At 49.5% G+C, this 11,284-nt stretch overlaps 1 protein-coding gene across 1 annotated transcript in view; it reads right to left on the bottom strand.

Annotated features, from left to right (window-relative positions):
* The window catches only part of PRPSAP1 (phosphoribosyl pyrophosphate synthetase associated protein 1), a 38,792-nt gene extending 27,714 nt beyond the window's left edge, over window positions 1-11,078 (bottom strand). Inside the window, exons 1-3 of the mRNA XM_007959625.2 lie at window positions 10,909-11,078; window positions 8,074-8,126; window positions 4,045-4,111 (exon numbers count right to left, since the gene is read on the bottom strand). Of these exons, the coding sequence (XP_007957816.1) occupies window positions 4,045-4,111; window positions 8,074-8,126; window positions 10,909-11,078 (290 nt within the window). The remainder of the gene's footprint in view (window positions 1-4,044; window positions 4,112-8,073; window positions 8,127-10,908) is intronic.
* Window positions 11,079-11,284: the final 206 nt, after the last annotated feature.

Below are 11,284 nucleotides of genomic sequence, written 5' to 3'. Positions count from 1 at the left end.
GCAGAAGAGTATGGAGGGATGGACACTGGGAAGAGGTAACTATGGGGAGAAGTGGGAGGGGAGCTGTTGCATTGCGGTAAACTGTGGTCAATAACATGAGACAAAGTATATGTGAACTGCTGTATGGAAAGTGAATTTGCTCTGTAAATCTTCACCCAAATTAAAAAAAAAAAAAAAAAAAAGTTGTGTGTATCATACGAACTGTCTTCATATACGAGGACATAAGTGAAAATGTTTTCTCACCCCCCAGCCCTGGAATAAGGATTTTAAAGCGAAGGCAGTGCCTTACGCACTGGCAAAGCAGACACGCAGCGTACGTCCAAACGCCCACTGCACACACCTGTGTCCTGTGAGAGGGAAAGTGGCTCTCCATTTACTTGTAACCCCCCTAGCGGTTTTAAGAGCCCAAACCCACCCTCTTGCAGCCGGGACCACTGGTGGGATGCAGCCGGGTGAGGCAGAGGCCATGGCTCCGGCCCCGGTTCTGGGCTCTGCCCGCGCACAGACGGGGCTGCCATGCTCTGCTCCCTCCCTGCTCGCCCCTCCCTCCGCAGCTACCTGCCACCATCAGCAGCCACAGACCAGAAGCGGGCTCCCTAAAGGCTGCTACTGTGATCTGGGTAGAATTCTACAGAGCAGATTAGCTCTCCTTTGCACAGTTCATAATGTCTCATTTAGGTCCCCTGATGGCAATGCTCACAGTCTAACAGCTCTGTTCCCACTTCCTCCCTCAAACCAAAAACCAAACTCACTGCCGTGGAGTCAACCCGACTCATAGAGACCCCTCCTTGGGTTTCAGAGGGAGTATCTCTACAGAAGTAGATTGCCCGTCTCCCTTCCAAGGAGAGGCTGGTGGGTTTGAACCGCCAGCTTTCTGGTTAACAGTCAAATGCCTTAATGCCTTAGGCACTGCACCACCAGAGCTGTTACTTCCTTCCTATGGTTCCCTTTTCTCTGTGCCCTTCCTTCCTATCCTGCAAGGTTCTAACACAGTGTTCACACAATGTCCAAATCACGTAACATCCTATTTCATAGAACATATCACGGACATTAAGTGACACTTATCTATATATTTATTGTTTTAAGAAGTTCGGCACAGGTGTATTATAAACCCCTCTCAGGTAAAAATGAAGAAAAATATGTAAGCAGATGTTTCAATGAGCATGGTCCCTGGAAGAAACCCTGAGTAAGTGCTGCCTGCCTGCCTCAGGGGGAAGCTGGGTGCTTGGGGGCAGAGGTCAGCGGGAGTCACCCGCATACACCCTTCGGAAACGTGAACCACGTAGATGCTGACTGTATAAATAAAATATGAATTTTAAAAACGTAAAAGGCCTGTATACTTTGTTTTCTGGTTTTCTTAATAGTTCCTTGTGATGTTGAAGAAAATCTACACAGCAAATTATGTTCAACAGTTTCTCTATGTATTAATCCAGGGAGAAGCCCTGGTGGCACACTGTTTAAAGCGTTTGGCTGCTAGACAATATTTCTACGTATGTACTTGCATGTGCTGTAAGAAATGTCCAAATATACAATACAGCTAACAAGAGGCAAAGTTATGATAACTTCTTGGCCACAGCCAACTACCCTGAGGAAGAGAGGAGTTGGACCTGTGGGCCCAGGACCATGGTTGCAGGAGACATCAAGCTCAACTGGCATAAAGTACTACACAAAAACATCGTTCTACAATCTTACTTTGGTGACTAATGATTGAGGTCTTAAAACCTTGCAAGTGGCCACCTAGATGTAACAACTGGCCTCTCCTCATCTGGAGCAAAGAAGAAGGAAAAAAAACAAAGACATATGGAAACAATTAGTCCAAAGGACTAGTGGACCACGTGATCCTCAGCCTATATGGTCATAAAAAGACCAGAAGAACTAGATGGTGCCCGGCTATTGCTGCCAACCACTGGGAAAGGGATCAGTGCAGGAGATATTGGATAGAGTGAGAGAACAATGTGAAACAAAACTCAAATTCATAAAAAAAAAACCAGGTTTACTGGTCTGATAAAGCCTGGTGAGACCCCTGGGACTATGGCCCTTAGTTACCCTTCAGGTCTGGAACTGAACTTACTCCCATGGCGTCAAGCCAAACAATAGCCAGGCATATGGGGTGAACATTTACATCAGGTAGATACACTCCTTACAACAATCAATGGTGGGAGAACAGAAGGGCAGTGTTTGCGCAGGGAGACAGCTCAGGGGACACCAATGCACAGAAAAGAAGGACCCACGGAAGAGGTAACCACAGGGAGGAAGCGGGAAGAGACCCGTTACTCTCTGAGGAATTTCAGTCAATGTCATGAAACTAAATGTGTATGAACTGCTGTGTAGAAAATTAATTTTCTCTATAAACTTTCACCCAAATCACAATAAAAATGTTCAAAGATAAAGTGCTCGGCTGCTAACCAAAAGGCTGCAGGTTGGAATCCACCAGCATCCCACCGGAGAAGAGATGTAAACAGTTACAGCCTTGGAAACCCTGTGGGGCAGCTCTCCTCTGTCCTACAGGGCCACTGAGTTGGAATCAACTTGATGACAGTGTGGGGTACACATGTTGTTAAGTGACACTGGTTACTTTTTCCACAATGTATCAGAGTTCTTGTTACCCTCATTCTGGTTGTTCTGTTTCTATGAATCTAGCTTCCCTGGGCCCCTTCCCTTCTCATCTTCAGTCTCGGATAAACAGTGACTGTTGGGTCTCATTTGGGTGATAGTTTAGAGGAATGTATTCTTTATTTTATGAGCCACTCTGTCTGTTGGCTGACAGGTGACCTCTGGGAGTGGTTTGAGTCCCAAGTTTAAGGGTAATCCAGGGCAATCGACAGATCAACAGTCTCAGGGGTTCATCTGGTCTCTACCGGTCCGGGGACTCTGCTTTGGTTTTGAGGATCCCTTGAATTATGGAGCCTACATTTGTACACATATAAAAATACAGAAGAATCGACAACTCTTTAAACTGGTTACCTCAGAAGAACAGGGGTGAGGCGGGGTAGCTGCTTCTATTTTCTGACACACATTCCTGAAGTTTTAGTGATGAATATAATTTTTATCATCAGAAAGAAGATAATAAAATACTTATTATCTGCCTATAGTGCTGTGTAGAAGGATTCTGTCATACTTGGGCCCAACTTACTCACTCTGTGGTCCTGTGGCCCTCAGCCCCTCAGACCCAGCTCGCTTAGTGTCCTCCGTGGGGTAAGAAGAGCAGTCAGGTAGGATTTACTTAAGGCTCAAGAATGAGCCACAGCGTCGCTGAAGGTGGCCTGAGTTCTGTCTCAGGTGCTACCACTTCTGGAAATAGATGCTGGCAACGGTGGTACATTTGGGTGAACGTAATCAGTCACTGAACTGGATGCTTGAAAATGACTAGAAAGGTAAGCTTTTGCTGTAGTATTCTACCACGATCATTAAAAACTGATCAGGCCTTGGAAGGTGTGGATTTTCCAAAGACACAGATGGCATAACCAGCCATCCCCTGGGGAGTTGACGGGAAAGGTGAGGTTCCTACTGAGAAGCTCATACTCGGGTAGGGCCGGCCCTCCTGCCCTACGGGAAAGTGGGGTAGTGACATCTGGCCAGAGACAGGCTAGAAACAGGCCACTGTGTCAGATACCACAAATGGCAAGAATGGTCTTGGTTAGACGGGGGTAGTTAGTACGCTTAACACCAACAACCAAAAGCTCGTCAGTGGGCTTAGTGCTGAGCGGACAGAAGTGGACCGAGGTTCAGCGCGTAGGGCAGGAAGCCATTCTGCCCTTGAGGAGTTTAAAGCCTGGAACAGGGTCAAGGACACAGATAACCATACAGCATGTGACCAAGGGCAGTGAGGTTTCAGAAGCCAGTAACTATATTTGGGGAAACAAGCAGTTTAACCTGCAAATAAGTTTATAATTAAAAGAAGAAAAACTGAATTGTGGTTCATATAAAGACAAAGAATTGTTGATAAGCGTTTTAGAACAACAGGTGTGGGAAGAAACACCAACTGTTCCCTCTGGGCCGGCATCGACTCCACGGCCAACAGGTTTGGTCTGGGCTAACCCTTACCTGGGTATGGTCTGGATGATGAAAATATCCTGGCCCCGCACCGACTCCTTAATTTCCACTCTTGTCTCTGAAAAAGAAAAATGTGCCCAGGTTTTCAGAAAAGCATTTTATGGTATGCTAGTTATAATTAGGTAGCAACTTGCAGGGAGTGAAAGTCGCTGGAAATCAACAGTGGGCGTACTGGCTCCACCAAGAGAAGTTCTTAATAAAACAAAAACTTGTTGCCATTGAGTCAATTCCGACTCCGAGCGACCCTACAGGATAGAGTCGAAATGCCCCACAGGGTTTCCAAGGCTGCCAACCTTTATGGAAGCAGACTGCCACACCGTTCTCCCGAGGAGCGGCTGGAGGCTTCGAACCACCAACTTCTCTGTTAGCGGCCAAGTGCTTAACAAGGGTGCCACCACAAATTTCAGAATTACATTACACACAGAAGAAACAGTGAAGCTAGGAGGAAAATCAGCCAGAAACAGAAAGTAAAAGTGACCAACACGTCTATGTAAAATCTCAAGGTCCAGATAAACCCTGTCACCAAAATAAAGACACATAAAAGACGCAGAGGGAAAGTCGACAGCAGATAGAAGGTAAAAGGCTGGCATCTTCTTCCCCCAACAAGTGCCAAGTGCCTTCTCTGTACCAGGCCCTGTGCTAGACTCCCAAGTGGAGGTTGCTGGCCAAAGGGATGCAGACTGGCTCACCAAAGACTCTGGCAAACTGTCCAGGTCCCACATGGCAGAGACAGAGTACTGAGGAGGAAGAAGGAAGAACAGGCCTGTGACAGGGCCTCGCTGCCAGCCTGACTGTGCAGGGAGGAAGGGAACAGGTGAAGACGTGGGGCCCAGCGTGCCGAGCCGAGGGGCAGCCGTGTGCCCGAAACCACTGGCGAGCCGAGGAAATGAGGGCAAGGAGGGACGGGGGGTCGGGGAGCCAAGAGGGGCCAGGGACACAAGAGCCTGGACTTCATCCCACGGGGGCCGGGAAGCCAGTGGAGGAGGAGGATGGAAGGGCGTGACCCACATGCTGTGACTGCTGGAGAAGAAAGCTGAGGCAGGGTGGAGTGGGGGCCAAGGCCACTGCCTGTCTCCAGGGAGTCCGGGTGAGCAGTAACGGAGACGGGGCCAAGGTCGCAGCAGTGAGGTGATGAGACACCCTCGGATTTATGCTGTACTCCAAGGTCAGAGGGCACAAGAGGAGGTGAGGGAAGGTGAGGCCCGTGAGGAGGCCAACCCGCCCATGAGGAGGCTGGATCTCGAAGGCCCACGTCACCGCTGAGGAGCTGGGCCTCTGTGCTACAGGCTTCAAGCTGCGGTGGGGCCGAAGTACTAAATTCTAGAAAGATCCAGTGAAGGTGAGGAGGGTGGGCCAGAAGGCTGAAACGCAGCTAGGAGGCCTGCTGGGAAGGTGCGGAGGGTGGGCCGGAAGGCTGAAACGCAGCTAGGAGGCCTGCTGGGAAGGTACGCAATAGCCAAAGTGAGACACAGCAAGGGCGGGAGCCACGACGGGGTCTTCACTGACCCCTTTTCCGGTTTGAGGGCTTCATTTTCTGAGAGCCCTCAAACGCTGTCACGACAGATTTTTAAAATCCATGACGGCTAAACACGGCATCTCACCCACCCACATTCATGTTCAGGTTTTAAACGTCTATATCTCCTGACTTGCGCTGGCAGCCAACTGTCTCTAAGGTCACCCAGCGAATCTCTGGTAAATTACCTTCCTCAGTCCCTTACTGTTTAGATCCTCAAACCACTCACACCAAAGACACTTAGGAGGAGAAAAATAAGCAGAGAATCATGGGCCCAGGTTTTTACCTTTGCAAAATTAATTCCAAGTTATTTTATACCAATTTCCCTTCATAATAAAATGTGGGCTTTGTAATCTGAGGTACTTGGACCGCTAGGAGACTTACCATGCATCACTTCCAGGGCGCTGGCCATTAAGCCAAGTCCTCAAACGTTAGTTCCTAATGCTAGAGTCCTCCACATAAACCAGGGGGTCCAACGACGGGCCAACAACCAAGTGTGAGAGACCACCACAGAAGTGAGGGAAAACGTTAGCAACAGAGAGCTGAGAGAGGGTTTAGAAGTCCTGACTCCCAGAACCAGCTGCTCCTGACGCCATCTGATAACCCAGAGTGGAGGGAGAACGATTCTCTACACCTCTGCTTCTTCAGCCTGCAACGGGACAGTCGGATCATCTTGGGAAAAGAGGAAAGAGACTCTGAGAAGGAGAACAAAGACGTCAAGATTGAAAGGGAAGCGTGAGATGATGTTTCAAAGCCCTCACATTAAAGGGAATAAACGTTTGTTACATGAGTAATGCTTGCTTTTTAAAAATATGCCAGCTCAACAGATTCTCAGGTAAGACTACACTGCACAGGCCAACAAAAGAAAAACTAAAGTGAACTTTCATCGAGATTAAAAACATTGGTGGAAAGCTCATTATCGACGAAATGCAAACACGACCTACAGGATGGGAGAAAAAAGTTGGAAATCACATGGCATGGATTGCGCTGTGCCCTCCAAAAATACGCGTCGCAAATTGTGACCCTACACCTAGTGGCTCTGTGGGAGAAGTCCTGAACAGCCTCCATAAAGATGGCAGCCTAGAAACGCTGAGCAGGGGCTCACAGTGGACCTCGGTCCCATGGGGTCGCCATGAGTGGACACTGACTGGATGGCAACTATCGAGAACAACGAAATAAACCACTGCCATCGGCTTGATTCCGACTCATAGCAGCCTCCCCATCAGGTTTCCAAGGCTGCGGATCTTTACAGAAGTAGACCGCCTCTTCCTCGTCCTGCAGAACTTGAACCACTGACCCTCTGGTTAGCAGCAATGCCTTAACCACTACACCACCAGAGCTCCTTATCAACAACACACCAGTGGAGATGATCCCATCTGTCAGTAGTTTTTTGTTATGTTAACTAGGCCATAAGAGTGTCAAGAGTGTCTTCATCCAAACACCTCTGAGATATAAAAGCACAGCTCAGGCGCAGAAGAACTTGACACTTGTTGTTGTTGTTGTTGTTATGTGACACTAGGGAGGCCAACACCACCTTTGGACCAGTCTACAAGCCCAGGAGCCCCAGAGAAGGCACGTCGGGGAAGTGGAGACAAGGATGTGCCCCAAAAGCTGGTGCCTTGAATTCAGACTTCCAACCTCCCAAAACTTTGAGAAAACAACTTTCTGTTCATTAAAGGAACCCACTTGTGGTATTTCCGTTACAGCAGCTCCAAGACATCACATACCTGCTAAGGGCTGAATATCCAGAATGTAAAAGAACTCCTACCAGAAAAAAGAAAAAAGGGGCCAAGGACTTAGCTACTGTCTGAGAATCAGTAAACGAGGAACGTGGAGCACCTGGAGGCCTCCAGCTGCTCTGGGAAACTGCTGGTGGTTCCTCAGAAAGTTAAACAGACTCGGAAAGAAGGTTGGACAATCTACTTCCACAGAGATACCGCCTCGGAAACCCAAGGTGAGGTTGCTATGAGTTGCATTGACTCGATGGCAGTGAGGTGTTTTTTTTTTTTTTTTAACCACGGGACCCAGCAACTGCACTCCTCAGTGTGTACCCAAAAGAAATGAAAACAAGTGTTCGAACAGACACAACGTTCACAGCAGCACTACCTGCAATGGCCAAAAGGTGGAAACAACCCCAGTGTCCATCAGCAGATGATGGACCAACTAGATGGGGTCCACCCACATGATAGCACATACTCTGTCTGATACACCCTAGGCCATAGACGAACCCTGCAAATTCACAGACGGGGACAGAGTAGACGTGATCAGGGGCTGGGGGAGGGTCCTGCTGCGTGGGCACCATTTCTGTTGGGAGCGATGAAAAAGCCGTGGAAACACCCGGTGGTGGTCGTGCACTGCGGTGAACGTCACCCACACCAATGAAGCGCATGTACATTCAGGACTGGTGACAGTGGCAACTTTGGTCCTATACGTTCTACAATTGACAAAACCCCCCTGATTCAACAGTTTAAAGACTAAAGGGTGTTTAAGAAAGAATTCTGGCGCACCTCCATTGGTCTCCTGGTATACAACCGATTTTCCCAGTTCAGCACCAAGACGCCTACAGGCAGGAGGGGGGAAAAAAAAAAAAAAGCAATCAGTAATGCTCCCTTCCTGTGAAAATACATCAGGTACCCACCACACCCACACCCACACACACGGCCCACAGAAAGACAAACGACCCCAGACGGGCATTCATTCCCAACAGACAGTTTAGGAAGCTTAACTCCATTCAGAACAGAGTCCCCGTCACTGTGCCACTAAACTGCGTGCTCACCGTTTCGTGGGCATCTGCTCTGTTACTGCAAAGGGCCCACAGCTGAAGCTGGGGTGAGGGCACTGTTTTCTGACCACAGTGACTGTCTTGAGAATCATCCCAGCACTTGATCACTGGCAATGATTGCAAACACACAAACCAGGAGTAAACACATACATAGACTTCAGTGGCATTGACCATATGCAGATCTCGTTTGGACCCTGAGTGGAACAAACCAACTGTACAAAGCCATGTGTGAGCTAATCAGAAAGCGGACAAAGAGAACAGGAAGGGCCAGTGGAACTGATTTTTAGCGGAGGGGTAATTAACAAATGCAGCTGAAAATTTTAAAATGTAGTTAAAAAACGCTTTGTTAACATTTTTAGAAGTGAAAGGACAGGTCAGGGAAGAATCTGTTGTAAAATATTCGAGCCCCTGCCCCTGGGGGGGAGGAGTGAAGGGTGGATTAGCAAAAAGTTGTTAAATGAAAAAAGTGAGTGCAGGACCCCTTCCTGTTCACTGTAACACACATGTGCACATATAACCCGTAAATATACATCATCCTGGGAGAGTGTACACCAAAGACGTGTACTGATGGGAGTGCATCATCCAAAATAATGTGCAGATCCCCCTGAAGTTTAGATATGGAAGGAATCCTGGCATGTCTTAGCCTCTGCGGTCATCGAATCTCTGGGTCTGCAAACTGTTTAGCTGTAAAAACCTTTTTCAAATCAGATCTTACTGGGAAGCTCAAAATATGAAACAGACAAGGCAGGCATACAGGGTGAACATTTACATCAGGCAGCAACAGTCCTTAGAACAATCGTGGGAGACCAGAAGGACAGCATTTGCACTGGAAGACAGCTGGGGGGGGCAGGAATGCACAGGAAAGGACACAGGGAAGGAAATGGGAAGAGAGCTGTTACACTGTGAGGAATCGCAGTCAATGTCATGAGACAAAAATGTGTATGAACTGCTGTATGGAAAATGAATGAACTTGCTCTGTAAACTTTCACCCAAATCACTCTCACACTCACACACACACACACACAAGGGCAAGGGGAGGATTTTACAATAAGGTAAAATGTTTCTAGAACAAAGCAGGGAAGAATCTAACAAAAAGGCAGAAACTATTCTTTAACCGTTCCCACCCCCCACACACACCCTGCTCCTACCCCCCCACCCCACCAAGTCGCCCTGGGCAAGGTCTGTCTAGGGTAAATATGACCCCATATAAACAAACAGTATTTAAAGTTCTCTCAGTTGGCCTCACAAAGACAAGACAAATTCTCAGAGATCTGAAATAGAAACTAGGAAGCAGACTGCAGAACTTTTGAAAAAAGCTATTTTTCCTTCTTTTTTGGTCCCAAGTCTTCTAATCTTAGAACTTTCTTGAAAACAAGAACATAAGAAAAATATAACTAAAGTTTCCTCCTCCTTCTACGTAAGTTAGGAATTTAAAGGTGTACTCACGCAGTTATCGACTCTAGAAAATTCAGAGAAGCACTGATGTTAACTCTTTAAAATCTGAACAGGACTTTAAATGCTCCAAGACAAGCTGTTCCTGTCATCAGGACCCCCTAGGGCCCTTCCCTTACATTAGCCCTCCTGGACCCTCCAAGACTGAAAAGCCCTTTAGCAAACAGGTGTTATTCAGAGGCCCACTAGGAGCCGCAGCTCAGCTACACCCTTGACTTACACCATGTCCTTCAGTCACCATAGCCTTCCTGGACAGACTCACTCCCATGTTACAAGTGAAGTTGAGGAACAGCCTCTTGCCCGGTGTCACAGCCAGTAAGCGGCAAGGCCGGGAGGGCACGTCAGAGCTATTAGACCCCAAAGGCTGCTTGAGACCACCAGCTTCTTTTTTTTTTTTTAAATAAAACCACAGAGAGGCGAATGCTTTACTTCAAATGACCTATTGTCGTGGGCCACGGCGTGGACTCGGAGCCATGACGACCCCAAGTGCTGTCAGAGTAGAACTGTGTGCCTGCAGGGCTAGCAATGACTGCCCATTGGGAAGGACTGCCAGGCCTTTCTTCCGAGGCACCTCCTGCCATGGTTATGCATGTCCCAGGGCAGAGCGAATTACAAGATATGATTAGGCCTATCCCTTCACTCACCAGCTCCAAAAAATCGGCCTCCCTGGAGGGTGCCTTGTTCTAACTTCCCCTCTCCCTGCCTATGCTCCAGTGGCTGCAACAGGGCCTAGGGGTCTCGCACCTATTGCGCCAGCCAGGACAGGTCTTCCAGGTCTCAATGAACCAGAGACTTGGGAACCGGGATCAACGGCAGCGAGGGGAAAGGGAGCCAAACCCACAGAGCCTCTCTCCCCCAGGCACTCACTCAGGGGGTCTCAGAATGAGCTTCCTAGCCAACCTTCAGCGCTGCCCTGGGATGTAGGGTGGGTGGGGGGCGACGGAAAGGCGAGCAGTGCAAGGAATCAGGGTGGGAAGGAATGCATTAAGTCGGCCATAGGCTTTTCAGAGGCCAAACGTGGGGCGGGAGGGTGGCTTCCGCGACCCCTGGGGCGGGGGCGCAGGAGGGGGACCCGGCCACCCCACCCGCCCGCCCTCGCCCTGCTCACTCGGTGATGCGCTTCGCCAGCTCCGTGCAGGCGGCCGTGGAGTTGGCCGAGAAGACTCGGTAGCCGGTACGAGCGGCGTTCATGGCCGGCCGGGCGGCGGGGCAGGCTCGCCGGGCGCGGAAGGTCGAGGACGCGGAGAACGACGGCAGAAGCAGCAGCCTCTTGGGCATCGCCGGCCCGCGCGGGGCTGCACCGGGGGCGGTTCCCACCGAGCCGGCCACCAGGCTAGGGGTCGGGTGGGGGAAGGCGCCGAGAAAGCCGGCGCTGGAGGGATGGCCTGAGACCTCCCACGCTCCTGGCACCAAAGGCCACCAAGCCCGCGCGCGCTGCGACCCGCCCAGCAACCAGCTCGGAGCCAGAGGCGAGGCCGTCGCCG

Source organism: Orycteropus afer, unplaced genomic scaffold, assembly GCF_000298275.1.
Source record: "Orycteropus afer afer isolate SDZICR_OR568_19922 unplaced genomic scaffold, OryAfe1.0 scaffold00018, whole genome shotgun sequence".
NCBI classification, from domain to species: Eukaryota; Metazoa; Chordata; class Mammalia; order Tubulidentata; family Orycteropodidae; genus Orycteropus; species Orycteropus afer.
The sequence above is the reverse complement of the archived record's forward strand: the minus strand, read 5'-3'. Positions and strand labels throughout refer to the sequence as shown.